General features: G+C 59.9%; 1 protein-coding gene across 1 annotated transcript; it reads left to right on the top strand.

The window, feature by feature from the left end:
• Window positions 1-22,983: 22,983 nt before the first annotated feature.
• On the top strand, window positions 22,984-25,840 carry ANKRD9 (ankyrin repeat domain 9). The gene is made up of 3 exons (XM_046009868.1): window positions 22,984-23,205; window positions 24,194-24,262; window positions 24,730-25,840. The coding sequence occupies exon 3, from the start codon at window positions 24,780-24,782 to the stop codon at window positions 25,737-25,739; it is 960 nt and encodes a 319-aa protein (XP_045865824.1). The 5' UTR covers window positions 22,984-23,205; window positions 24,194-24,262; window positions 24,730-24,779; the 3' UTR covers window positions 25,740-25,840.
• Window positions 25,841-27,185: the final 1,345 nt, after the last annotated feature.

Genomic DNA, 27,185 nt, shown 5'->3' with positions numbered 1-27,185 from the left:
CCAGCGTCGGCGGGAGAGCTGTCAAGCTAGGAGGGCTCCCCCGGGGAGGAGGCCAGGCCTTGCAGGGTCTGTGGCACCGAGTGAGCGCTGGGAAGTCGGTTCCGGGGAGAAAGTAAATATCCGCGTTTTCACGGGGGGAGGAGGGGCTCTACCTACACAAACGCTCCTCTGCGCCCTCGAGGCCTGGGAATGGCTGGAAGGCCAGGGGGCCGCCCGTGGAGGAGGCGTGACCGTCGGGGCTGAGGGGGTGGGCTGCTCGCAGAGGGGCGGACCGCGGGGGCTAGGACAGTCTGCAGGGCGCCTGGCGAACGGGTTGGACCGGCTGAGGAGGGGGCACAGCCCTTGGGTGGGGCGAGCTCGCCGCGCTCTCGACGCGCTGCCTCGGGGCTGGTGACCCGCGAGGCCACATCCGGGACGTCAGCCTGGGCGGGGCCTGGGGAGGCGCCGGTCCGGCGGAGAGGGCAAGGGGCGTGGCCAGAGCCGGGGCCCCACCCCTTACCCAGGCGTCCTAAACGGGAACTTAACCCGGTCCCCAGCCTTTGTGGGACGCGGCCGCCCGCTGTCCTCTGCCTTTCCACAGCCAGGCTGCTCCCCAGCGGGGTCCCCCGCTCCCTCGTCTTCACTCTGCCTTCTGCACCCCCCCCCCGGCCTTCTCACCCCTCTAACGAGGCAGAGGCCACGTGGCCGCGTCCTCAGCCTTCCTCGGCCACCCTTGGCCACAGAGCCCTCCTCTGACCGGTCTGCACCCACTCTTCCTGGAGGTGAGCTCTGCTCCCCGGGAGTCAGCAGTCCCCTCCGCACGGCCCGGCCAAGGGGACCCAGAGCGCCCAGTTCGGACCCCTCCGCTTCCCGAACTGCGGCCCCACCGCCGACTGGGTCGGGAGGCTCACTGCCCATCTCTTGCAAGGCTCCTGTGACACACCATGCCCAAGCCAGATGCCCAAGCCAGCTTCCTCCTCGGGCTCAAACCACGTGGATCTGAATCCCAGCCAGCTCCAGCTCTTACCGGCTGTGGGACTTGAGAACAAACTACTTCCCTCTATGTGCCCCATAAAATGCGGATAATAATAGTGCCCACCTCCTAGCGTGGTACTGAGGAGTCGGTATAAAGTTCTTGGAACAGTGCCAGGCGCGGAGTCAGCGTTCAGCTCCGAGTGCGTTTGATTCTAAGGAGAGGACACTTTCCTTACCCGGCTCAACCCGGCTGTCCCCGGAGACTGTGGCAGGCAGCCTCCAAGAAGGCCTCCCACCGCCCCCAGGCCGTCCCAGCTCCCCTGTTCCCGTCCTGCCGGAACCCTTGCCCACTGAGTGTGGGTGGGAAGTGAAGCCTGGGTCTAGTGATGGGGTTGTCCCTTGTGAGATTAGGTTATAAAAAGACAGACTTGTGTCTGGGGGGCTTTCTCTTTTGCTGTCTTGTTCTGGGGGGAGTCCAAAGCCATGCCCCCTGAGCACCCCATCTCTGTCAACCCCTACCCCCTTTTGCCTCTGGATCCCATCAGTCACCAAGTCTCAGTGGCTGTGCCTCCTAGATAATCTCCTGGGTCCCTTTCCTCCTTCCTAGGAGCTCTCCCCACCCCCTCTCTCCTTTCCCAATTCAGGGCCTTCCGGAAGAACCCGAGTCAGAACCCCAGCCCAAGTGAGCTCTTCCTGCCCTTCCTGGGCAGCCAGAAGGGGTCTCCTCCAGCTCCTCTCCTTTATGCCTCCCTGGCCCTCCCCTCAGCTGAGCCCCTCCTGCCCCCGGAACTCCAGCCTGCCCCCCTCACCTACTGCTCACACCTCCAGGTTCCTTTCCCCAACAGTCCTTGCTGGTCCCCTGCTTACCCGGACTGCAGACAGAGGAGAAGCACAGAACCTGGGATGGCCCCGACCAGTCAGAGGGCTTCTTAGTCTTCCCTGTCCTACTGGTCTCAGTGACCAAAAGGCGGCAGCAAAGGCTCCAATGAAAGGAGACTGCCAGGCCAACTCCCCCTCCTCAGACACAGTAGATACTGCCTGGGGTCACCCTACTGGTTTGTTTTTTTCAAGATTTTATTTATTTCTTTGCCAGTCAGAGACACAGAGAGAGGGAACATAAGCAGAGGGAGTAGAAGGAGAAGCAGGCTTCCCGCTGAGCAGAGAGCCCAATGTGGGGCTCGATCCTAGGACCCTGGGACCATGACCTGAACCAAAGGCAGACGTGCAATGACTGAGCCACCCAGGCGCCCCAAGGGGCCACCCTACTTTTAGAGGCCCATGAAATGCTTCCATTTTGTTTCAAATCAGAAAGAAAGAGGAAAGGAGAAAGAAAGGAAGGAAGGAAGAAAGAAAGCTTTTAGGGTGAAGACAATGTTTTATTCATCTCTACACCAATGCAGTCACAAGATAAAGCTTTCAGAGGTGCCAGGGTTGTGAGATCAAGCGCCACGTCAGGGTCTGTGTTGGACATGGAAATTCCTTGAGATTCTCTCTCCCTCTCTCTCTGCCCCTCCCAATGCTCTACCGCTCTAAAAAAAATTAATACAAAAATAAAACTTTCATATTTTTAATGGAGGCAGGAGCCTCAGCAGCTAAGGTGTCATGGGCATATGAAAGTCAAATGCAGGGGCGCCTGGGTGGCTCAGTGGGTTAAAGCCTCTGCCTTCGGCTCAGGTCATGGTCTCAGGGTCCTGGGATCGAGCCCCGCATTGGGCTCTCTGCTCAGCAGGGAGCCTGCTTCCCTCTCTCTCTGTCTCTGCCTGCCTCTCTGCCTACTTATGACCTCCGTCTGTCAAATAAATAAATAAATAATCCTTAAAAAATTTTTTTTAAAAAAGAAAGTCAAATGCAGCCTGTGACCAGGGCCCGGTCCCTGAGCAAGGTTTTCACATCCCGAGTCTCTGTTTGCTGACCTCTGGAGTGAGTGTGATCATACACGCCCGGTGAGCATCCGGGAGCCATGCAGGCTGGGTGCTGGGCTCCAGATTCCTCCTTCTACTGTCCAGTGGGGATCTCTGATTGTCATTCTGCACTTGACCCACAGCATAAGGGAGGCCGACAATGTCCAGGCCTCAGGAGCAGCTTCAAAGGATTAAAAGGGCAGAAGGAGGGGTGCCTGGCTGGTTCAGTGGGTTAAGCCTCTGCTTTCAGCTCAGGTCATGGCCTCAGGGTCCTGGGATCAAGCCCTGCATCGGGCTCTCTAATCGGCAGAGAGCCTGTTTCCCTCTCTCTCTGCCTGCCTCTCTGCCTACTTGTGATCTCTATCTGTCAAATAAATAAATAAATTTTTTTTTTTTTAAGGGGGTAGAAGGAAAGTAGGGGGCACCGAGCCAAATGAGCCAGTCATACAAGGAAACCTTTGAAGAAGACAGATCTGGCTGAAGAAACCTTTTTCCTCCTTCTCAGCTGGTGAGACAGAGACCCAGGGAGTTCTCTGTGGTGGGTCGAGCCTCCCAGGGAAGGAGCCAAGCAGGACAAAGGACAGGGGCCTTCCCAAATCCTGTCAACAGCCCAGTGACCTGGGGCAGGCCGGCCCAGCACTTTCCTGCCTCAGTGCCTCTCTGTGACCTGGGGCACGTCGCTCACCTGCCTTCCAGGCAAGGCCGCTGCTGTTAGAGGGGTTCGGTGGTGGACGAGGGGCTGTATCCAAGGACCTGCTCTCCGGGCTTGGACGGGCCCCCCTCTCTCAGGGAATGTATTGCTCTACCCAGGAGATGCTCAGAGGAGTGTGACAAAGCCTGAGGAAGGGGCCAGGGGAGTGTTGGGAGCAGGAAGTCTTTCCTGGGTATGTATCCCAGTACAGAGATCTACTGCCTGGGGCAACATTTCCACTTACGCACAAATATGCCCCCAGCGACTGTCACCCGGCACACTGCACGGACACGCAGGCATTCGCTTAGACACTGCACGGGGACACACACACAACCCGTGGAGCGACGCAGAGCAGGGGAACAGAATTCTCCAGCCCCCTCCCATCTGGCCTCCTCCGTCCTCAAGTCAGACGCTGCCCGCAGTGGAGAGGCCTCCCGGGCAGCCCTGCTCGCCCCCTGCTCGCCCCAGCCTGCGAGAGCCCTGCATGGGATGGGGGTGCCGCTGCCCCCCAACGACCCGCTGCCTCCCTTCAGGGTACGCGCTGCAGAGGAGGTGGCCAGGCGACCTCGCTGACGTGCAGCGTCCCCCCGAGTGTGTCCGGAAGCTCCTGGGGGCCCCTCAGAGGCGCGGGGCGGGGGGACTGACCGCTCCGGGCCTCAGTTTCTTCCAGCAAGGCCGGAACCGCAGGCCCCACGGAGGCTGGGCGCGGGCGCGGGCGCTTCCCTGCCGGGCCTGGCGGGCCGTGGGCGCTCTCGCAGGAGCCAGCCGGTGGAGGAGGAGCCGGACCGGGTGGGCAGCGCCGGCTCCGGCGGGAGGGAGCCAGCCGAGCGCCTCAGGCTCCCCGGAAAGGGCCTCCAGCGTCCCGACCGGCGAGGCCACGCCCGGGTGGAGGAGGGAGGGGGAGGGGGTCTCGCGTGGTGCGGGCGGTGAACCCCTCGCCGGCCGCCGGCCCGGACGAGCTCTGGGACAGATCCCAGGCCGTCTCCAAGGCCTGCGCCTCCGTCTCCACCGCATCAAATGAGGGGCTTCTGGCTCCCTGCCTGCCGGCTGCCGCTGGTCTACAGCATTCAGGAGGCCGTCCCCAAAGCCACTGCCTTTACCTTCTCTCCGGGTCGCAGAGGGGTGGCGAAAACCTGGACTTCACAGCCCAGGCCCGGGGATCCCCGCGTCTGCAGTTCCCCACCCTGGGCTGTGGAAGGAGCGCCATGGAAGGAGACCTCCCCACTCCCACCCCTCTGGGCTATGTGAAAAGTCAGGCCAGGCACCCTGGACGCCGCTGCTTGGGGCTCTGGGGAACGGGTACTTGCCGGGCCTCGGGACAGTCATGGTCATGGGCGTGTGGCAATGCCCAGGGCCCATCCCAGGCCCGGAGGAGCTTCCTTGACTAGAGCGTGAAGTGACACCCTGATTGGACCCTGGACCCCCCGGAGCTGGCCACTGGGGCTGGCTCCAGGCCCAGAGGAGGGGCCCAGAGGAGGGGATCTGAGGCCCCAGAGGAGGGGATCTGAGCCCCCAGGGGTGGGCCGGGCCAGCCGGCCACCTGGCAGAGTCCCACTCTGGGGCCTGGTGGTCTATGCTACAGAAGACTCTGGGGGATGGAGAAAAACCCCAGCGTTTCACAGGTCCCCGGGGCTCAGTCTCCAGTCTGGGGAATGGGAACAACTCCACCTCAAGGGCTCTGTGGAGGACCCGCTCCCAACAGGGAAGAGCCCCACTGGCGCGTGGCGTGGCCGGCCGGGCCCTGCTTCCCTGCATGAACCGAGTGGCCTTGGGAAGGTGGAACAGAGAACTTGGCTGGAGCCAAGAACTTCAAAGGGATGGGACTGAGGCAGGCACCTAAACATCTGGAACCTTCTACAGAATCCAGGTCCACTGTGGGCCAGGGCTTGGGGACCTGGCCCGCCCACCTGCCGTGGTGGGAGGCTGGGCGGGCCTCAGGTACGGGTTCTGCTGGTGGCCTGTATCCCCATAGGTATCCTGGGGAAACCCAAGGTCACCCTTGCCCCCGCCTGACCTCCTTGGCCAGCCCCCTGTCCCCACAGCGCATCTCTGCAGAAAGCACCTCCCTCCCTGCACAGACCCATCTTGTCCCCCCACGGCCAGGTCCTTCACACTGCTCAGTCATTCTGCGGTCCACCACTCCTAAATATTCACAGCTCCTGCCTTTGCTTCTCCTCTACCCGCCCCAAGCAGGTACCCCCCTGAGGGCAGCCCCTCCGCTCCCCTCTGGGTGGATGTGGCCCCAAGGGCCTCCCGGCAAGTGCTTGTGAAAAGCCAGAAAGTGTGAATGGACAGAAACACACCAATCAACAGATGCCATTCGCAGCCTCACAAGAATCCCACATTATCCCCGTTTTACCAATGAAGCGAGCCAAGAGAGGTTAAGTGACTTGCCTAAAGCCACACAGCTCTGAAATGGCAGAATTGATTTGAAGCGGGGTCAGTGGGTCTTGGGCACTGGGCCTCCCCCTGGACCTCCTGGGGCCCTGACAAGATGCAGGGGGAGACCCTGTGGCCCTCACAGCGAGGCTGACAGATAGAGGAACAGAGAAGCACCAGGTCCTGCCATGGGAGGAGGGTGAGCTGGTCCTGCTTCCTTTCCTGCCTGAGGAAGGAAGTTGTTCACGTCAGGAACCCATGAGCGGGGCCTTCAGATACCAAAAGAGCAGGTTGGGCCTGGACCCGGGCCCACTGAGACCACAGAGGCCCCCGAGGGTCTTGGTCCTGGGGCCTGACTGAGGGCAGGATTGGACAGGGGTCCCCTGCCTCGCGTCCTGAGGGGCGGCCTGTGTTGGGCCTCCATGACGCTCGTGCCCCAACCAGCGCCCTGAGGTGTTCCCTTGTTTATTCCACAGCAGCTGAGGCGTACGGGATCAGAGGACCCCCAGGAGCCTTCGCCAGCCCGGTCCTCCTCAGAGTGCCTCACCCCCGCAACCCCAGGGGGGAAAAAAGTGAAAAAAAAGAGAAAGGATTTCACTTAACCTCACAGCTCCTGGTTTGCAGATGAAGAATAGGAGGCAGAGAGAGGCTCCGTGATGCGGCTGCATGGCTCACGGGTGTATGTTCGGGGTCTGAACAAAGGTTATCCGGCCCAGAACCCTGTTCTTAATCACAAAGGTCACAGGACTTTTGTATGAAACAGCCTGAGTCCCCATCTTGAAATCGGGAGGATGTCCTTCCTGCCTCCCCAGACCCCTGATTCTGTCCCACAGCGGACCCAGGTGCTCCTGGGTGCTTCCTCAGGCCTGAAAAACGACTAAGAAATCGGCTGTGACAGGTACACGCTTCCCGGCTACCTGACAGCTGGGGTCACCCCACGCTGAAAACAGAAAGGGAGACACATCATAAGAGACTCTTAACTATAGGAACAAACTGAGGTTGCTGGAGGGGCGGGGATGGGGGGACAGGGTAACTGGGTGGTGGGCGTTAAGGAGGACCCGTGATGGCATGAGCCCTGGGTGTTACATGCAACTGATGAATCGTTGACTCTACCTCTGAAGCTAATAAGTATAGTATATGCTAGCGAAATTGAATTTAAATTAAAAAGAAGAAGGGGCACCTGGGTGGCTCAGTGGGTTGAGCCTCTGCCTTCAGCTCAGGTCATGATCTCAGGGTCCTGGGATCGAGTCCCACATCGGGCTTTCTGCTAGGCAGGGAGCCTGCTTCTTCCTCTCTCTCTCTCTCTAAAAAAAAAAAAAAAAAAAAAAAAAAAGAAGGAGGAGGAGGAGAAGGAGAAAAGAAGAAACTTGTGGGGCGCCCGGGTGGCTCAGTTGGTTAAGTCTCCAACTCTTGGTTTCAGCTCAGGTCGTCATCTCAGGGTCATGAGCTGGTGCCCCAGTCAGGCTCTGCACTCAGCCCGGAGTCTGCTTGTCCCTCTCCCTCTGTCCCCTACTCCCTGCCCCCATTCTCTCTCAAATAAATAAATAAATAAATCTTTATTCAAAAACGAATTAAGGGGCACCCGGGTGGCTCAGTGGGTTAAAGCCTCTGCCTTCGGCTCAGGTCATGATCTCAGGGTCCTGGGATCAAGCCCCGCATGGGGCTCTCTGCTCAGCAGGGAGCCTGCTCCCCTTCCTCTCTCTCTGCCTACTTATGATCTCTGTCTGCCAAATAAATAAATAAAATCTTAAAGAAAAAAAAAAGGGAGTAAAGAAAAAAAGAAGACCTCTCTTAAAAAAAAAAAAAGGTAGTTCCAGTCTCCATTATGCTTAGGTGTGGTCATGTGACTGAACTTTGGCCTGGATGGAGTACAGTGTTTGACATTAGGAAGCATTCTTAAAGGGCAGGACACACCCTACTCCCCTTCCTTCTGCTATTGCCTGTAATACAGCTCTAATGGCAGGAGCCTCAGCAGCCATGTTGGACTGTGAAGTGATCTCGGAAATGAAAACTCTGCATGGCACAGCCACACTATAGACGGAGCCCAGGCTCCTGGCACCATGATACTGCTTGACATAGAATCCCTGGCCACCTACAAACATCTTTCTTTTTTTTTCCCCCCAAATTTTTACTTATTTATTTGAGAGAGATATACATACATGCAAGAGACCACAGAGGGAGAGAGAAGCAGACTCCCCACTGAGCAGGGAACCTGAGGCGGGACTCGATCCCAGGACCCTGGGACTGTGACCTGAGCCGAAGGCAGACACTTTACTGACTGAGCCACCCAGGCGCTCCCACCTATAAACATCTCGAGTGAGAAAGAAAACTAAACTTTCATCCTGCCTAAGCCATCATTTGGGGGTTTTTTCTGGGTCTGTTTGACTCAGTCCAATGCTCTTCTCACTGTCCTGGGGGCCTCTGTCATCCCCAGGGCACCCCGGGCTCCAGGGCTCAAGGAGTAGCTGCACCCCTCTCCAGGCCCTTGGGGCAAGTGAGAGAAGCAGCAGGTGTCCTTTCTGCAGGACACTGCCTGGTGATGGCTGCACAGCTGGGATCAAGGTCAAGCCCAGAGGACCACGAGGGCCTGGGGCCACAGTCCCCTCACCAGGCCTCCTTGATACAGACTGACTGGGTCTGAGGACCTGGGGGAGTGGAGGGGGGCGTCCCACAGGACAGCCAAGAGGATTCTTGGCTTCTCACAGGAGGGAAATCAAATGCGAGCCAGCAGAAGGCGAGAGCAGACTTTATCGAAGGCACAGAGAGCAGGTGTAGACAGAGTGTCTGGGGGACGTGGAAAGCAGAGGGAGTCTGGTCTTTGCTTGGGGTCCAGGGTTTTCATGAGGATTGTGGTCCCATGCACACGTCTTTTCAGGAATCCAGGCACAATGACAAGTGTTTGGGTGTCCTCCCAAAGTCGGCTATGCCCTGGAGCCAGGGGACTTGGTAAGTCAGTGGTCTTGGAAAGGATGACCCAGTCAGTCACTCCTTAGATGTTATCTGTCGTGCTGGAAAATTCCAAAGAAGTCGCTAAGTCCTTGACCTTTTTAAGGAAGACATACATTATCTGTTTTGTAGGGGGTGTGTGAAGGAGGGGTGTAGGTCCTAGCAAGCATAGAGGGAGGAGGAAACCAGTCTTCGGGGGGTCCCTGCCAGTGTCCTCTCTCTCCCCCTTCCTCTACCTTTCTGTGCTGTCTGGGGCCCGGGCCTCTCTGGCTTCAGTTCTGCTTCCGGCCCTGCCTGCCTCCCTCCCACACTGCTGTGGCTCAGAGATAACAAACAAGCAGGACCCTGGAGCAGGGGGCTGGCGTTCTATGGCCGACCTGCGGGGGTTTGGGAGGGCAGCCACCAATGACCCCCCTGCTGACCTGTTCCTGTTGCAGGGGACTGACCCTTTCATTTGGTGAGTCATCATGAAGCTTGTCACAGGCAGGCTGGTCCTTTCTCCCTGAAGCGACAGATGGAACATAACCTTCTCGAACTTTCCCACCATGCTTCCTACATTGTGGAGGCCAATGAACTCAGAAGATGGGACCTGCTGCCAGCACGAAATCCCTCAGTTGACTGAAGAATCCTTGTGGGGGTGGCAGTCTGCCCTTCCAACAGGGGAACGGAGCACTGATGTTGAGTAATGAAGAAGTGAGTTTTTATGCCTTCACTTGCTTCCCCGCCGCCTCCCCGAAACGTGTGAGTCAGCCTGATGCTCTGAAGCAGATCCATGTCCGCCCCGTGGCGGTTCTCCCCCATCGCACACTCCTCGTTGAGAAACGACGTTGCAGGAGGGCGTGAGTTCTGTGGTCAGAGTGACTGGCTTCTTTTGTGGCCCTGATGCTGCCAGCTGTGTGACCCTGGGCAGGTCACTTAACCTCTCTGAGCCTCCAGGAAGCCACTGGGAGACTTCTCCTGGGGCCAGATCCTCTCCCTCCCCACATCCTGGTGCCCTGACTTCCAGGCTCCTCAGCCTGCTGCTTAGGACCCAGGGCCATGTTCAATAAAAACTCCCTTCGGTCCTTGGCTCCCCCCAACCTACTTTCTGCCTCTGAATTTCACGACTCCGTGTATCTCATCTGAGTGGAATCACGCGGGATTCATGCTGCTGCGACTGGTCTGTGTCACTCAGCATCGTGCCCTCCGCATTCAATGCCGCCCGGGTCAGCGTTTCCTTACGTTTACGACTGTGATAGTTCACTGCACAGCTAGACTGCGTTTTGTTTATCATGCGTCTGGGTTTTGTTAATTTTAATTAATTAATTTATTATTACTTTTAAAGATTTTATTTATCTACTTGACAGAGAGAGAGAGCCAGAGACCACAAGCAGGGGGAGAGGGAGAAGCAGGCTTTCCTCCGATCAAGGAGCCCCAGGCAGGGCTGGAGGCCAGGACCTCTGGGATCATGACCTGAGCTGAAGGCAGACGTGTGACCAACTGAGCCACCCAGGCGCCCCTCAACTCTTTGTTTTAATTTTTAAGTTTTATTTATTTATATGAGAGAGAGAGAAGCTGGGAGTTAGAGGGAGAGGGAGAGAGAGAATCTTAATTTTTAAAAAAGTTTTTTTAGGTATTTGAGACACAGAGAGAGAGCATGAGTGGGGGGAAGCAGAGGGAGAGGGAGACGCAGACTCCCTGCTGAGCTGGGAGCCGGATTCGGGGCTCCATCCCAGGACCCTGGGTCAGGAGCTGAGCGAAGGCAGACACGTGACACCTGAGCCACCCAGGCGCCCCGAGAACCTTAATTTTAAGCAGGCTCCGCACCCAGTGCATGAGCCCCAGTCGGGCGATCTCATAACTCAGATCACGACCTGAGGTGAAGGACACTTAACCGACTGAGCCACTAGGCACCCCACTCCAGTCACCTGCTGACGGACACCTGGGTCTCCTACCTGCCGCAAAGTGCGCGTCGCGCCGTCATGGTCATGGGTGCACGGACGAGGAGCATCATCTTGGTGGTGGCGACTTCAGGCTACCGCATACTGGAGCAGACAGGTGCATTGCGTGTGGCCGTGAGTGGCAGCGGGCATCTGAAGCCATTCGGGTGATTCACGGACAGACCTTCAAGGTTGAGTTCAAGGTGATGGGGGAGGGCTGCGTGGGCCTGGGTGCGGCTTGGGTTGGAGAAGTCTGAGGTGGGTCAAGTGGACGCTTACCCCAGGCCCTCTCTCCCGGCCTCTCCCTCTGCGAGGCCCCCTGGCCTCAACCCTGCTGGTGGCCTTTCCCCCCTCCCCCGCCCCCCACCCTCCCGGGCCTAACTGGGACCCATGACGGCCAGAAACCGCCCCTACCCCACAGGTCTGGCTGGGTCTGTTTTGACTCGGGTCCCGGGGAGGCATCGGATTGTCTCCGCTCTCCCCCAGGCCGTTCCTGACTGGTCACTGGGCTGTCTGGATGGGCTCCCCCGGGTCAGGTGTCCATGCCTGGTCCAATCCGCGGCGGGGCCTGTGGTCTCCCCCATGCCGCGGGCAGGTTCCTGAGCACCTGACGTCCCCTGGTGGTGTGATGGGGGCTGCTGGGAGGGGGGACCCGGAGGGCCCCAGGAGGATGAAGGTCAAGGTCTGAGCTGAGCAAGCTTGACCATGACCAAGGGTGGCTGGGGGAGCATTCGTGTCTCTGGGCTGAGCCTCCCAGGTGCCCCTTCTAACAAGACACCTGAGCGTTGGCGCCTGGGGAGTTGGTTGGTGTAGGTGTAGGAGAGGGGGTGTGTTTTGAAGGGGTGTTCCAGGGTCTCCCCAGACGCTGCTCTTCTCCCGGGCAGCGCCCTCTTGTGCCCTCCTGCCAGCGCCCCTTTTCTCACTCAGGGAGCCCCCACAGGGAGAACTTCAGCTCCTGTGCTTTTTTGACCCGGCCTCAGTCCTAGGGTGTCCTCTTTGGGGTCTAGGTCTCTGCACCGACTCTTCAGTGAGTGGCAGCGCGCAGGGACCTGTGGGTACCCCTGCCCTTGGGCTCCAGGCTCGAGAGAGTGATCCCCTGTCCCCCTGCGGGGCTGGGCTGGGGGAGGCTGTTCCTGCCCCACCGCCTGGTAGCCTGGTGCGCTGCGCGGTCTCGCTGTCGACTTCTCCCTGGGGTCTGCCGGGGCTGGGCCCCGCCCCAGCAGAGGAGCGTCTCTGATTGTTCGGGACTAATTGCACGCTTCACCTGCGCAGCTGGGCGGGGCCTCCCCTGGGCCCTGAGCTTGTTATTGGAAGGAAACGGATTTCCCCGGTTTGGGAGAATGCAGACTGGGGGGGATTGTGGTTTGGAGCATCTATCATTCGACAGGCCTCATTCCCTCAAGGAGGGTTTGCTGTAAACAACTCAGAGGGCCCCCCTCCCACCCAGGAGGGGCTCCTGACCTAAGGGACAGCAGGTGGCACCCTGCAAAATCCCCAGGCCCGGAGGGTTTGGGCAGACCTGGAAGGCTCGGGCTGCCCCCAGCGCCGGGTGGGTGCGGGCCAGCCCTCAGCTGAGCCGCCGGCCACTCTCTGGGCCTAGGCCTCCATCCTTTCTCTTTTTAAGAAATATGTGTATATATATTATAATAATTATTATTTTTAGCCGGCTCCATACCCAGCGTGTGGAGCCCAGCCTGGGGCTTGAACTCACCATGCTAATATCAAGACCTGAGCTCAGATCTAGGGCTGGACGCTTAACCAACCAAGCCCCTATTGACGCATAACATACACCATGACATCCCCCGGCTTTAAGGGCGGGTCAGAGCCTTCCAGGAAATGTGCACGTCCTCAGCACAATGCAGGTGTAGCCCCTGCTCCCCGCTCCAACCCCAGGCAACCTCGCACCTGCCCCTTCCCTACACTTCAAGGTCACAGAACCTTACAAGGTGCGGTCTTTTGTGTTTGGTTTCTTACTTTTTAAGAACCTTTTATTGTCACACCACCACCCTCTTAACACAATTTTCAGTGTACAGCACATTCGTGGGCTCCGCGGCGTGTTCGGCTTTTTGCCCTTATCATGTGCTTGAGGTTTACCCCGGTGGCAGGTATCAGGTGTTTTCATCCCTTTCTGTGGCTGGGTGATTTTCCGTGGTGTGGACACACTACGCCTTCTTGATCCATTCTGTGTGAACACGGGCTTCCGTTTTTTGCTCTCAGCAGCAATGTCCGCGTGCCGATCTGCGTGTGGGTCTCTATTTGCATTTCTCTCGGGCAGATACAGAGCAGTAAGGTTGCTGTGTCATCCAGTAGAGGGGAGGAACTGCCTGTTTTCCGAAGCAGCCGCACCATTTACATTCCCACCTGCAAGGTCCTCCACAGTCTTGTCAACAGTGGGTGTGCTCAGCCTCTGCTTAGACGTCCCAGTCGGTGTGTACTGGTGTCTCATTCTGCTTTAACTGGCGTTTCCTTTTTTTTCTTTTTAAGATTTATTTATTTCGGAGAGAGAGCACAAATTGGAGGAACAGGTGGAGGAAGGGGGGGGCAGGCTCCCTGCCAAGCGGGGAGCCCGATGTGGGGCTCAATCCCAGGACCCTGGGATCATGACCTGAGCCAAAGGCAGATGCTTAACTGAGCCCCCCAGGCACCCCTTTAACTTGGATTCCCAATGGCTGGAACATCTTCTCATGTGCTTGTTGGCTGGCTGTTTATCTTCCTCAGTGAAGCGCCTTTTCAGAGTTTTTTCTCTTTTAAAAATTGGGTCATGGGGCACCCGGCTGGCTCAGTCAGTGGAGTGTGGGACTCTTGATCTTGGGGTTATGAGTTCAGGCCCCATGTTGTATGTAGAGATTACTTAAAAATAAAATCCCGCCCCCCAAATTGGGCCATGTGTCTTATTGTTAAGTTCCAAGAATTCTTGATATATTCTGGATAGATATATGATTTCCAACTCCTCTAGCTCAGTTTGTGGTATCAAAGGTATCTTTTGAAGTGCGAATGTTTGTAATTTTTATAAAGTCCATTTTATCAATTTTTTCTTCTACAGAAAAAAAAAAATCTAAGACCTTTTTGTCTAACACCAAAGTCATGAAGATTATCTCCCAAGCTCCTTCTTGAATTTACCTTATTTTCCCTCACCGCCCTCAGCTTTCTCTTTTCCCACTCAGACACCCCAGTTTTGTCCCCCTTTAGCAGTGTTTCTGTTTGTTTTATTTTGTTTAACTGTTTAACTGCGAGCGTGGAGCCCACTGCGGGGCTCGAATTCCCAACCCTGAGATTAAGACCTAGGCTGAGAGCAAGAGTCTGAACTTTAACAGACTGAGCCACCCTGGCGCCCGTTTTTTTTCTTTTCTTTTTCTTTTTTTAATTCTTAAATCATAACCCACAAGGGCAGGGATGTTTTTCTGTTTTGGTCAGTGATGAGTCCCCAGGGCCTAGGACGGAGTCTGGCATCGCGTAGATGCTCCGCAGCTATCTGTTGGGTCAGTCGTATTGTTCCATCGCATTGGGGAGAAAAGTCCAGCTGCATTATCGAGGCCTACAGGCCCGACACAATCCAGTCCTGCACACCCTGCCCCCTTGCCCACCCCGTCCTGCCCATCAGGCCTTCTCTCCGGTCCTCAAGTGTGCCAAGCTCTCTCCCAAATCAGGGCCTTTGCTCTAATGGTTCCCTCTGCCTGGACTCGAATTCCCTCTGCATTCCTCAGGTCTGACACCTGTCCATCAGAGCTCAGCCTCAGTGTCCCCTTCTCTGAGGCGGTCCCCGGCCGCCCCATCGAAAGCAGCTGCCCCGTCCACCATGTCCCATGACACCATCGCATCGCCCTACTTTCACTGTCCATAGAATGCAACCTTCAACCTGAAAATTTCCCAGTTCATATCTTTACAGAGCGGTTGGTTATCCTCAGTCTCCGTGGGCCGCAGGACAGGAGCAGGGAGGAGAACAGAGCACCTGCCCCTCTTTGGTCAAAGCCCTCCTCCTCCGGGAGCCCTCCTTGGGTTTTTTCCAGCCCTTGGAAGTTCACCATCTCCTCCGTCTTAGGTACTTTCCCACTGCAGCAAGCTGCGACATCGGGGGCGCCCAAGGGACCACGCTTCCTGATAGTCCTGGCGCTGCAAAGTCTCATTCCACACTGACTCTGGGCTTGGCCATGTCCCTTGTTCAGGCCAGTGAGCTGCGAGCAACTGTGATGGCCGTAGAGGTCTGATAAGCTCTGGCACACGGGCTTGTTCTCAGTGAAGGCCCGTGCCCGTGTTGCGAGGAAGGTCCAGTTAGCGCCTGCAGAGGCCACGGAGAAGAGAGCCAAAGGATCTGGGACGACAGCCGGAGCTGGCTGCCCGCTGAGCTGCCGGTGGACAGCCCACACCAGCAGTGAGAGCACTGAGGGTGTTTCGCCACAGCTGAGCCTCCGGCTCATCGCAGCTGTATAATGAGCTCAGCTGATGTCACAGAAAGGAAAAGAACCAACCAGTCAGAGCAGAGAATTGTGAGAAATATGGACTTGCTGCGGTCGCACGCCCCTGCTGTGGGGTTGTTTGTTACACAGCAGCAGACAGCTGATACACCGTGGCGGTCTCCTTCGTCCCTCAGTGTTCATGCTCCTCACTCCCTGCCCATCCCTCTTGAAGGTGGGCAACTCACCCAATTCACCCTCCCAGGCTCTCCCAGGCCTTACTGACCTATCCTGTTCTCCCTCCACAGTGGACATTAAGAAAAGCCCAGGACTTCAGTGACAGTTGGCAAGGCCCTCCTTACCCTCAAGGACCACAGCTCCCCACTGGGCAAGGGGAGGCTTCCTGGGGCTCCCTCATCTCCCCCTCCAGACAGCACTGGACCCTCAGAAGGATCCCTAAGGCGTGTCCTGGGGGGAGGGGGTCCCTGCAGTGGAAGCAAAGGACAGTCTTGGGACACAGTAACTCGAGAGGTGGCCCAGCAGTGGGTTACAGTGATGGCTGAGGTCCCGGCCGGCCACCTCCCAGTTGTGTATCCTGTGGCCACCGGCTGGCTCTCAAGAGGATCACAAAAATGCACTCGGGGAGAATGAAGGAAGGGGCTGGTGTTGTGGGTCAGGGGAGCGGGGGTGGGGGGTGGGGGGTGGGGGGTGTGCATTCAGGCCACTGGCTGGGTGGGCAACATTCCTGGGGGAGGGAACAGCTAATGCTAAGGTTCGTTCCCTGGGGGGCAGCGGAGGCTGGGCCCAGGGTCACTGCGGACTGCAGGCCATGGGGGTGCAGAAGCCGGGCTGGCGGCCTTGAGGCTGACTCTCGGTGGGGGCTGGGGGCAGCGCTCGGCCTCACTTCCCAGGTCCGGAAATCGAGGCGCCCCTCGGCCTCTTCCGCTCCGGGAGAGCCGCCCTCTCCACGCGGCGCCCAAGCCCGATCCGAGGGCTCCCGGGCGGAGGAGGCGCGGGGAGAGGAAACCCGATTCCCCCCGCCCCCGGCTTCTCGCCCCTCCTCGCGGAACAACCCGCTCCGCCCCCTACGCCCCGGGACTTCCGATTGGCGGGTCAGGGCAGCGGTGGGCCCGAGCCCCGCCCCTGGGGAGGGGCCGCTGCCGGTTGGGGGAAGGGGCGGGGGGGGCGGACGGGGCGGGGCGGGGCGGCGCGGGCCGACCGGGCGGACGCGCGAACCTGGTGCCGGGGCAGCGGACAGGGGCAAAGTGGGCAGGATCGTCGCTATTTGACAGCGGAGACTGAGACCCAGAGGCTGGCGGGGGCCACGTAGCGAGTGGCGAGCGGGGTGAGGTGTCGGAGGTGGAGACCCAAGCCCGCGGACCCCGCCGCCCGGTAAGGGCACGCAGATGTCCTTGCCCCCGGGCGACCGGGCTCCACACCCTCGCTGGGCCCGGACCGGCTGCAGGCTGCGAAGACGCGCGCGGCCGCCAGGGGACGGTGTCGGCCCGCTCTGGGCACTGGCAGGGCGGGACGCACCCCTGCCGCTCTGGTCCCTTGTGCCCATAGGGGAACTGAAGACTAACCCACACTGGCTCCGGTTAGTGACGGCTCCCTCCCCAGGGTCGCGGGGCAGGGATCCACCCGATGGGTGCCACAAGCCGAGTCAACGTCCGGGTCCCTCCATGCACCTGCTTTGGCCCCTTGCCGAGTGGCGCCGCCTCCCCGAACTTATTTCCCCTCGAGTCACTACAGAGAAAGGGTTTCTTCGGAAGCGGGGATCCCGACGCCCACGGCTGGGGGGCCTTGGGAGTGTTCCCACGCTCAGCAGGCACACAAGGGTCGCTGTTACTGAGTCAGCTGTGCGACCTGTGCCAGGCCTGGCCCTACGGCCTCAGCGTCCCCCCTCTGGCTCACTTCACTGCAGGCCAGAACCCTCTACCGATGACGACCGGTTAGTGGAAAGTAAGGCAGAAGGCTCAGACAATGGTGGACCGTGCTTGTCCCCATGCCCCGGGGTTCAGCCCGGTGAGGGGGTGCTGCCCCAGTTCGGAGGGCTTAATCAGGTCCGGACACGCTCAAGGTCATGGAGCCAGGGGGCTGTACTGTGCCCTCGGTGGGGGTACTGGGGGAGGAAGCAAGCTCAGCCTTCGGCCCTGCCCACTGCTCTCCTTGCTGGCCAGCTCCCCCTCCTGCCACCTCAGTCCCCAAGGCAGCTGGACCTGGCCTCCACCTGAGCAGCCAGATCTGTGTCCCCCGGTCTGCTCTGTGCTGGGCCTCTGCTGAAATCTTGGCCTTGTGCTTGGGACTTCCTAGTGGCAAGGGCTCTGGGGCAGCCTGGATGAATCCTGTACTTCCTGCTCCCTACCCTCTGGGGCACCTCAGGCATCAGGACCTGCCCACACTCCTCACAACCAGCCAGGCCTGCTAGGCTCCCGCCCCTGCCTGCCCCCCCCCACCCTGGGGTGCTCTGACCCCATGCACCCACCTAACTCCTTCTCCACTAAGTCGTCAGCATTTATGTGGCACCCACTATCCTCCAGCAGGGGCAGGCCGGCCCCCTCCCTGTCGTCTGACAGAGAAGAACCCCCCGGAGGCTGGAGGAGCTCCTTTAGTCAGGTGACACCTGCAATGAGGCCATGCAGACTTCTGGGGACTGGCCGTCCAGGCCCAAGGGAATAGCACGAGCAAGGGCCTTGGCGACCTGAGCATGAATGGCCAAGGCTCCGGGTGGAATGTGAGAGGGTCTGGCCTTGAGGCAGAACAGGGGTCTGGTCTGAGATGGGCAGCATCACCCAGCAGAGGCCTCTGAGCAGAAGAGGGCCCCACCTCTTGTGGGTTTGGCAGGATCCCTCTAGGGCTGGAGGAGGCTGTGGCTGAAAATGGCTCCACAGGAGTGGGGGGGCAGGCTGGCCCCGGGAGGTGGGATGGAGCAGTGCAGACTTGTGGGGTCAGAGTGTGTGGACACGGAGCCCAAGGGACTTGACGGATGACACGAGGGGCTCCGTATGATTCCCCCTCATCTCAGATAACCTCCTCCTGGAAGTCTCTCATGCCCACTCACCTCTAGTCCTCAGAACATGCTCGAAGGGCCTGTTCTTTGGAAAGGTTACTGAGTGAAGCTGCTTAGAAGTGCTCGCTGGCTGCCAGACTCCCCGGGCCCGGCATGGAGGCGCCCTGACCCACACCCCAACCTGTGTCTGAGGCCTCCCTTCTGTGAGGGAGAGAGACTTCTAGGAGGAGGGGCCGCAGCTCTCATCAGCTCTCGCAAAGAAGTCTGAAACCCCAAGGCGCCTTGGAACTCACGAAACCAAAGCCTTCCCTTCTTGGGACGAGATGAAGCTTATTAGCTCCACCTCTGTGGGCAAAGCCCTGTCTCCTGAGCCTCAGCTTCCCTACCTGTAAAGTGGGCTGACAATCCAACTTACTTTACGGGCAAGTCAGTGACGTGATGGCCACGAGATAGCATTTTGCCAACGGGAACTGCCTCTTTAAACACTGATCGTGGGCGCCCTGTGGCTCAGGCAGTCGAGCATGTAACTCTTGACCTCAGGGTCATGAGTTCAAGCCCCATGTTGGGGGCAGAGTTTACTTAAAAAAAAAAAAGGTACCTTAACTACAAAAGTAGTATCCCAGTATGTACCCTTGTGAAAGATTCAAACCACCAAAGAAGGTACAGAGAGTAAAATCAGAAAGGGTCGCCCCACCCTGGATTCTCTCCCCAGGAGGCTCTGCTGGCGGGAGACCCATGTGTGGCTCCCAGCGTTTCTCAAACAACATGTATGCCTTTTCTTTTCCCATTTTTAGGTTAGAATATTTAAAAATGCCGAGTCGTTGCGGCTAGCTCTGTGCCGGGCATAACTGTGTCCTGTGAGAGCTTGGTGTCTCCCCGGGATGGCTCCCTCAGAGGTCCTTCCTTTCCCCATGACGAAGGGACGGCTCAGGCTCTCTGCTCTTGCCTGTGGCCCCGTAATACTGGTGTGCGTGTTGGGCATCAGGCAGCCATAGGACTCACCTTCTAAACCGGGACCCGTTGAGAGTGAAGGGGACACTGTTATAATTATGGCAGCATGACCGGCACTGTCCCAGGTACATACTTGCATAAGTCAGGCTTCTCCAGGGATGGGCCCTGGCTCCAGCTGGCCTATGCCGAAACGAGAATCCACCGGTTCATTCAATGAGAAAGCCCGAGATGCAGCATGGCCCGATCCGGAGACCCTACAGGGCCCCAGGGATGCCAGGGGGAACTTGCTGGCGGGGGAGGGGCAGGAGTGGAGTCTCCACCATACGAGGGAGTTGGTCCCTAGGCTTCAGGCTCCCACAGCCCTGTCTACAAGCCCAGTAGAGGAGCAGGGACCAGCTGCTGTTTGGCAAAAACCAGAGCCGGGAAGGGTGGATCGTGATTATGTTAGCCCTTGCCCTTCGGCCGGTCACCTACGTGGTTTCCAGGCTGTCACTGCTAAACACACAGCGGGCACACTACCTCCTTGTTGCTTGTAGTCACCTGTGTTCTCCTCCAAGGTTGAACTCTGAAGTAGACAGAAGGTATGAAATAAAGTCTAAATTCTTTCATAAAATTCCAAAGGAGTAAGCAAGTGGACAAGAACCTCAGTAGTGATTGTTGGACATGGAACCTGTGGCCCGTGGGCCAGTGCTTCTGTGCGATGAGATGCCTTCCCCACCAGAACTGCTGCACCCAAGTGCATGGCATCTCCCCTGCTCGGCGCGGGGTGGGGTGCCTGGAGGTGCCTTCCCCTCGTCTGCCTGAGAGTGAGGGTCTAATTCTTCACCCTGTTAAATGTTTGCTGATTTCTTACCAAGCTGAAGACCATGTGTTTATTGTCCACTGTGGGAATTGCCTGTTCCTGCCCTTCGCCCATGTTCCTCCTGGGTTGGTGCTTCCCACTGGATTACCGGAGATGCTTACCCCTTCTGACTGTTAGTCCTTCACTTCGCATGCTGGACTCTTTGATTCCCAGGATATCACTTGTCTCCCCTTGGTTTTATCCTGTCTTTAGTCTGTGTTGGCATCTCAAGCTGAGCCTCGAAATACCGACTGGATGGTGTGAAAAGTTCTGTGGGATAGCTTGAACCTGAGTGCATGGGGGGATAAGCCTGGGTCCAAGGGGAGAAGCTGGAGGGGGAGGAGAGAGCACCTGTGGAATGGACCCTTGGAGGCCAAGGGGGCTTTGGCCCAGCACAGCCAGGTGAAGTCCAGGACCCAGGTGAGGTGGGGGCAGGGGGTACCCCATCCTCTTTCCTGGTCCTGGCCATTTCGCATACTGGCCTTGCCAGTCCTCCTCTTCCTTTTGAGATTTGAAAATCCACCTGATGCATTTCACAGATAAGAGACTGGAGACAGGTGGAATTACTCAGCCTAAGTCCCCACAGCTGGTGAGTAACTGATTGGATCCCAGCATGTTTGGCACCAGCCTCCGCCCCCAGGAAGCTCCCTCTGAACTTCCCTCCACCTGTAGCAGACACCTTGAACTGGGCTCTAGGGCCCTGACTCTACTCCCTGCCTGGGCATACCCAGGTGCCCCGTGGGACAAGCTCTCCCAGGAGAGAGGGAAATGGGCTTGGGTTGGGTTCCAGAGGGAACATAACAGGGTCAAAAGTCAAACCCCATACCAAGAAGGCAGTCCCCCCCCCACACTCCCTTCTGCCCCAGCCACCCTTCACCTCCCAAGTCCATCCTCCCTTCCTGAGGGAAGCTGCCCCTTCACACCCTGATCACGCTGTTCCTGAAGCAGTCCGGCATTAAGAAGGGGCTGCAGGAGGTCACACCCTACCCTGGCACCTCCTCCCTGGGTCTGGGCCCCAGTGTGGCCCCCAAGTAGGAACAGGCTAGCAGTGCTGGGGGCCTCACATGTGCTCAGGCACAGAGGAACAGCTCCCACCAGCAGAAGATGCCTCAGCAACCCAGAGCAGCCCAGAGCGGCACGTACCCCTGAAGATGAGTCTGAAAACAACCTTGGGAGAAGACAGCAAGCCACTGAAAGGGAGGGCTGATCGGTGCCATGATGGACAGAGTTCCAATGTTAGCCACCACCATGGGAAAGACCCAGAGCTGGGCTGGGGGAAGGACAGTCACACGGGCCTTCAGTTTTACCCACCTGTTATTTCTGAAACTGGACCATGACTCCCAGGCATTCATTGTGATTATTTTTGTTTGCTTGAGATATTTCACTAACCAACTGACTTCCAAACCCCTTCCGCCTTCACTTCCAGATCCTCAGGACAAACCTGAGCTCCTTGTCCCAGTGTCCAAGGCCTGGCCTCTCCCAGTCGACCTCTGAAGCCTCCCTCTGCCGCTCCTAGACCTTTGCCCCAGCTGTGCCTCGGCCAGGAATGCCTTTCCTCTGCCCCACCTGGTCTTTCTGGTTAATCCACAGGGACAGGAAGCTTCTAAGTGGTGGAGAAATGGGATCCAACATGACTCCTAGCAAGATGCCTTTAGGAGTCCCCGTGAGGAGGCCAAGTTGAAGGGTGAGGCGAGGAGGCAGGGAGAGGTGGAGAGAGACCGGTGGTGAGGCCCTTTGCTCACACTGGCAGCCGCAGCCCATGCCCTGGCATCCTCAGTCCATCAGTAGTCATGGAGATGGAACTCCAGCCCTAGAGGTGAGGACCAGGAAGCAAGGAGGCTCGAACCTTGAGCTCCAGATAGTTGACCTGGGGCACCACTTCCCTAGTTTGTCTCCCAGGGTCTGGGGGGGTGGGGTGCTCCAAAAGGCCAATTGTCAACCCCAGGCTCTCCATTCAGTCCGCCCCCCCCCCCCGCCAATCAGACTCAGAAATGCCAGAATGGGAAAGCTAGGACAAAATGCATGGAAACTGGGGACCAGAGAGGTCAGAGGGGAGAGCTGAGGTGAGGTAGGTGGATCCCAGATTCCTGGGACAATGACCTCGTTTCTTTAAATCTGGTGGTGGCCCTGGACCCCCTGAGAGCTTCAGGGCGGGCCTATGAGACCACCCCCCCCCCTCAGTGGGGCAGCCTCCGGTGGGGGTCTCAGCATGACCTTGGGCGCCTGCATGTGTGGCACCCCCAACCCTGGACCCTTTGTGGAGAGGCTGGGGTCCGATCCCCCCAAGAATGTCTGAAGAAAAGCAGGGGAAGCACCTGGTTTCCCTTGGGGCTGCTCCTCACTTGGAGGCCACGCCTCCATCTCCTGGCCTGTGAATTGGGGGTCATAACTCCCCCCGCTCGCGGTTGTGAGAATGAAATCAACTGTTCAGCACAGAGCACGCGCTCATTCACAGCCGTCCATTCACCGGCCCCCGGGAACGTCAGCCTGGAGTAGGGGCTCCCGGTGCCCCGATCCTGGCCGGGTCGAACGCAGTGCGGGCCCTTAGGGGTCACAGCTCTGCCTCTTGACCCCCTCCATGTCCAGTCGGGAAAGCAGTCCCGGAGGTCTCGCTCAAGGTCATAAAGGGCCGGTGCGGAGGGGAGGTGGAATACGACTCCTGGGGTGACGAGGCAGGCACTGTCTGTGGAGACTCGCATTAAGCGTGGGGCCCCGCGGTCCTCCAGGGCCTCGGCGGCGGGCTGGGGAGCCCGCGGGGAGCCTCTCCTCGCGGGCCGCTCGGGTTTCCAGGAGCCCCGCCCCGTGCCGGCCGAGCCAGCCCCGCCCCCCGCGCGCCCTCAAGTTTCTCCCAACTTTTCCGCGGGTCCTGCCGGGCGCCCCGCCCACCAGCTGGTGACGCAACTATGGTGCAGCGTAGCGACCAATGAGCGGCGACGGGGCCCAGCAGAGCGGGCCAATGGCGGCGGCGGACGGTCCCGCGGTCCTGCCGGGCCGGGGCCGCACTGCGCCGCCCGCCGCCCGCTCGCCCGCCCGCCCGCCGCCGGCGCCGCCGCCCAGCTATCCGGCCGCGGTGGCTCAGACCGCGGTTGCGGCGGGCGCGGGCGGCGGCGGCCCGCCAGTCCTGGGACCTTCGCCTGCGCGCCTACCCGCGGGGGATCTGTGCGCGCTCCGGCCCTCCGCCGGGACCGGGACGTCAGGCCCCCGGCACCGCCGCCCCCCACGGTGAGTCCCCCTTCCCCCGGCCCGCTCGGCCCGCAGCCCCCGGCCCGGGCGGTCTCCCCCGGCCGCCGCCCCCTCGTGTCCGCTGGGCACATGCACACGCAGGTGCAGCCCTCACTGCACTGGCCACCGGTCGGCAAACACCCTGGCCTCGCCCCCCGTGACCCGCGACCGCCGGGAGGGGACGGGGAAGAGCTGGCGGGCTGCCCCGGGCGCACTGCCCAGCCCTCGGTGGCCCAACCCCCCATTCACGGAGCCGCGGCGGTGACTCGCTGCCCAGTGACGTGGGGCGGCCCAACTTTACGTAACCCGCCTGGCGCCCCACGGGTATCCACACGGGGTACATACACCTGGGGGGCAGAGTCCCGGGCTTGGGGGGTTGCTCCGGTCATGGGGCCCCCCGGAAGAGCACTCTGGCTGCAGCCCACCCCCACCGCGCCCGTCTCTGTAACTTAGTTACCCAGTGTGTGTGGACGCGGCCTGTCCGCTGACCCAGCCCCCTTGCAACCAAGGACTTACCCTTTAGGGAAAGCGTGGGGAGCTTGGACCAGGGTCAGGGGTCAGAGGCTAGGGCTCAGGTTGGGGCTGGGGGCTCAGAGGGCAAGGCCAGGCAGGGACCAAGCTGGGCAGCCTGTGGGTTGGGCGTCCCCCCCTTCTGGAATGAGCCCAAACCGGGAGGGACGGAATCTGTGTTCTAGGCCTGGCTGTACCGTGATTGCTGCCTGACCTTGGATAAGCTTGCCCCTTGCTGGAAAATGGGATGACAGTACCTGGTTCATCTAGTAATTGGGAAGATCAAGAGAAGTAGCAGATCTGGAGACGATCTGCTGTGAAGAGTTGTACTCACGGTTCTAGGTTGATTTTGTCCTCCCACCTCCTCCCAGCAGCTAGGGTTGCTGATACCCAGCAAACATCATGTTGGGGTGGAAGGCTCCACCCCATCTCGCCCTGCTGGGGCTCAGTGTTTATTCCTCCCACCCTTTCCTTACAGATGAGGAAGTTGAGGCTCAGAGAAGGAAAGTGATACACTCACGTCCTGTGATCCCAGTCCAGGAACCAGGTAGGTCTGGGTCTAGAGCTCTGACCCTGCCTGGCCCCATGGGGGGAGGCTCTAGGGGCCCCCATCTGTGATCAGGATTCAGAGGGATAGGGTCATGGTTAGGTGGGGCTTGGCCCAGGTGGAGTTGTGGATTACAATATTTACCCCCCTCCCTGGTCTTTTCTGTTTGGGGTTGGATGTACCTGGTCAGCCAGGTCGGCGGGTCCCTGGGCTGGAGGAGGGGTATTGGTGGGTTTTCAGGGTGGCCTTGACTGTGGGTGGGGTTGTGAGGATAGGGGGCAGGGAAAGGCATCTCCAGCGGAGGTGCCAGAGAACTAGACACAAAAAGGTTGGGAGATCAGGTGCAGCTTGATCAAGGATGTAGGGAGGTGATTACGGGTCCAGGAGAGAAGGGAGCTGTGAAGAGTAGCTGGAGCTTCCGGGGCGGGTGGGGGTGTGGGAGTCTTACCGCCATCCCCTCCCTGCAGGTGGTCAGCCGCCAGGCCCATGCCGTGAGGCCGCCACCAGCGCCACCAACATGCCTTGGGACGCACGGCCCGGGGGCGGTGCGGATGGCGGGCCCGAGGGCGCAGGCGCGGCGCGCTCCCGGGCGCAGAAGCAGTGTCGGAAGTCGTCGTTCGCCTTCTACCAGGCCGTCCGCGACCTGCTGCCGGTGTGGCTGCTCGAGGACATGCGCGCCAGCGAGGCCTTCCACTGGGACGAGCGCGGCCGCGCCGCCGCCTACTCGCCCTCCGAGGCGCTGCTCTACGCGCTCGTGCACGACCACCAGGCGTACGCGCACTACCTGCTGGCCACGTTCCCGCGCCGCGCGCTCGCGCCGCCCAGCGCCGGCTTCCGCTGCTGCGCCGCGCCCGGGCCGCACGTGGCTCTGGCCGTGCGCTACAACCGCGTGGGCATCCTGCGCCGCATCCTGCGCGCGGTGCGCGACTTCCCGCCCGAGGAGCGCGCGCGCCTGCTGGACCGGCGGGGCTGCGGCCGCGTGGAGGGCGGCGGCACAGCGCTGCACGTGGCCTGCGAGCTGGCGCGCCCCGAGTGTCTCTTCCTGCTGCTCGGCCACGGCGCGTCGCCCGGCCTGCGGGACGGCGGCGGCCTGACGCCGCTGGAGCTGCTGCTGCGCCAGCTGGCCGGCGATCCCGGGGCCACCAATGCCGCCACCGCCGCCTCCTCCGGGGTGCCCGCCGCGCCCGGGGAGGCGCGCCAGCGCCGCCTGCTGCTGCTCGACCTGCTGGCGCTGTATGCGCCCGCCGGAGACGCCGCGCCCGCCCGCCGGGAGCTGCTGGGCGACCGGTCGCGCTGGCAGCGGCTGCTGGGCGAGGACAAGTTCCAGTGGCTGGCGGGCCTGGCGCCGCCCTCGCTCTTCATGCGCGCCATGCAGGTGCTGGTCACCGCCATCTCGCCCGGACGCTTCCCCGAGGCCCTGGACGAGCTGCCGCTGCCGCCCTTCCTGCAGCCGCTGGACCTCACGGGCAAGGGGTAGACCTTGAGGCGGGGAACACCCCCTGGGCGCTGGATTTTTGGAAAATCTATTTTTCAGAGCGATGTACCCAGCACTTTACATATATTGGTCTCTGTACAGGAGAATCTCTGCTTCCTATGTTGCGTGCGTGGCGGGGCAGGTGGGCCCCCAGCTGCAGTTTTCCCGGGCCTGGCTGAGCTCTGCTCCCCACTCCCCAACTCCTTGCAAGGTTTCAGGGGTCATGTGGCTCTCTAGAGCCAGGCCCAACCCTCCACTCGCTGGCTAGCCACTGAGGGCGGTGAGGACCAGCGGCCTGTCTTGATCTAGAGCCTCTAGGACTAGATGTCCCAGAGGGAGAGACAACAGCTGAGCAAAGGAGTTGGACAGGGGCAGGCGGTGTGGACGGACAGGCGGGGACGGCTTGTGCGGAAGCTGAGAGCAGGTCTTGTGAAATCCTAGGAGTTCCTCTGCATTGGGCACATTCGGCCTTCTAAACTCCTGTGTCGGGGAGAGAAGGGCAGAAGGCTTCTCCCCCCTCCCACACTGGCCTTGGGCCTTGGGTATCCTGGTGACAGCGACTGGACTTGTCCCTGTCCCTTCTGCTTTCCCCTGGCACATAGCAGTCACCTAGTCCTGGGGCTCCTGCTTCTCTCACCTCCACTGTGGAGCCCCCGGCCTCTGGCTCCAGCCCGTCTTCCGGTGGGTTGGATGTTCCTTCTCCCAGGCCCGACCACCCTCCAGCCCTGGGTATGGGCTCCCCTGTGCCCCCTCGGCTCAGCCCCCGGTGGGTGTTCGGCAGCACGTCTGGCAGATGGGGCAGCTGTAGCTCTTGGTGGCCAAGGGCTCTTAGCCCAGCTCCTGGAGTTGCCTTCTGCCAGAAGGTTCTGAAGATGACCTGTTAAGGGATGTGCCACTGCCCCTCAGGAGCATGCTCCGTGCCCTGAGGAGCCTGGAGCCCAGGGAGGATGACCAGGCGGCCCTGCCCGGGGAATTCCACCGGGCCATGAAATTCAACCTGTGCCGGGCCAGGCTGGAGGGCCGCCATGTCCTGCCGGGAGCAGCAGCCTGAAGGTCGGCCCAGTGGTGGGGAGGAAGGGAGAGTGGGTGAGTGTGAGGCCTGGGGACTGAGATTGCAGGTGGGAGTGAGGGCGCCTCCCTCCTGCTGTGCCCTGTGGGTCAGTTAAGTAGCTTCTCTGCACACTCACACTTGGGGCAAATGGACGCTAACCTCTCTCCCAGCTCACGACTTGGGGCATCAGGAGCCCTGGCTCGTCTAGGCAGTCCCAGGTCTTCAGATCGGCGATGCCGTTGTTGGGGGGAGGGCTTGTTGCCTTTGGGGGTGGATGGAGGAGGAGACAGGGTGGTGCAGAGTAATGGGGGGCTCCTGGGCCATGGGCCTGTGGAGGGCCTTGGTGCCTGGAGCCACCAGCAGCCTCTGCCGGGAAGGAGCGACAGGGAACCTGGGCC

This window comes from Meles meles, chromosome 6 (assembly GCF_922984935.1).
Source record: "Meles meles chromosome 6, mMelMel3.1 paternal haplotype, whole genome shotgun sequence".
Taxonomy (NCBI): Eukaryota; Metazoa; Chordata; class Mammalia; order Carnivora; family Mustelidae; genus Meles; species Meles meles.
Note: the sequence above shows the minus strand (reverse complement) of the source record. Positions and strands in the feature narration are given on the sequence as shown.

Excerpts from the sequence above, each read along its gene's own strand:
- ANKRD9 (XM_046009868.1), top strand. The coding sequence starts at position 24,780 with ATGCCTTGGGACGCACGGCCCGGGGGCGGTGCGGATGGCGGGCCCGAG.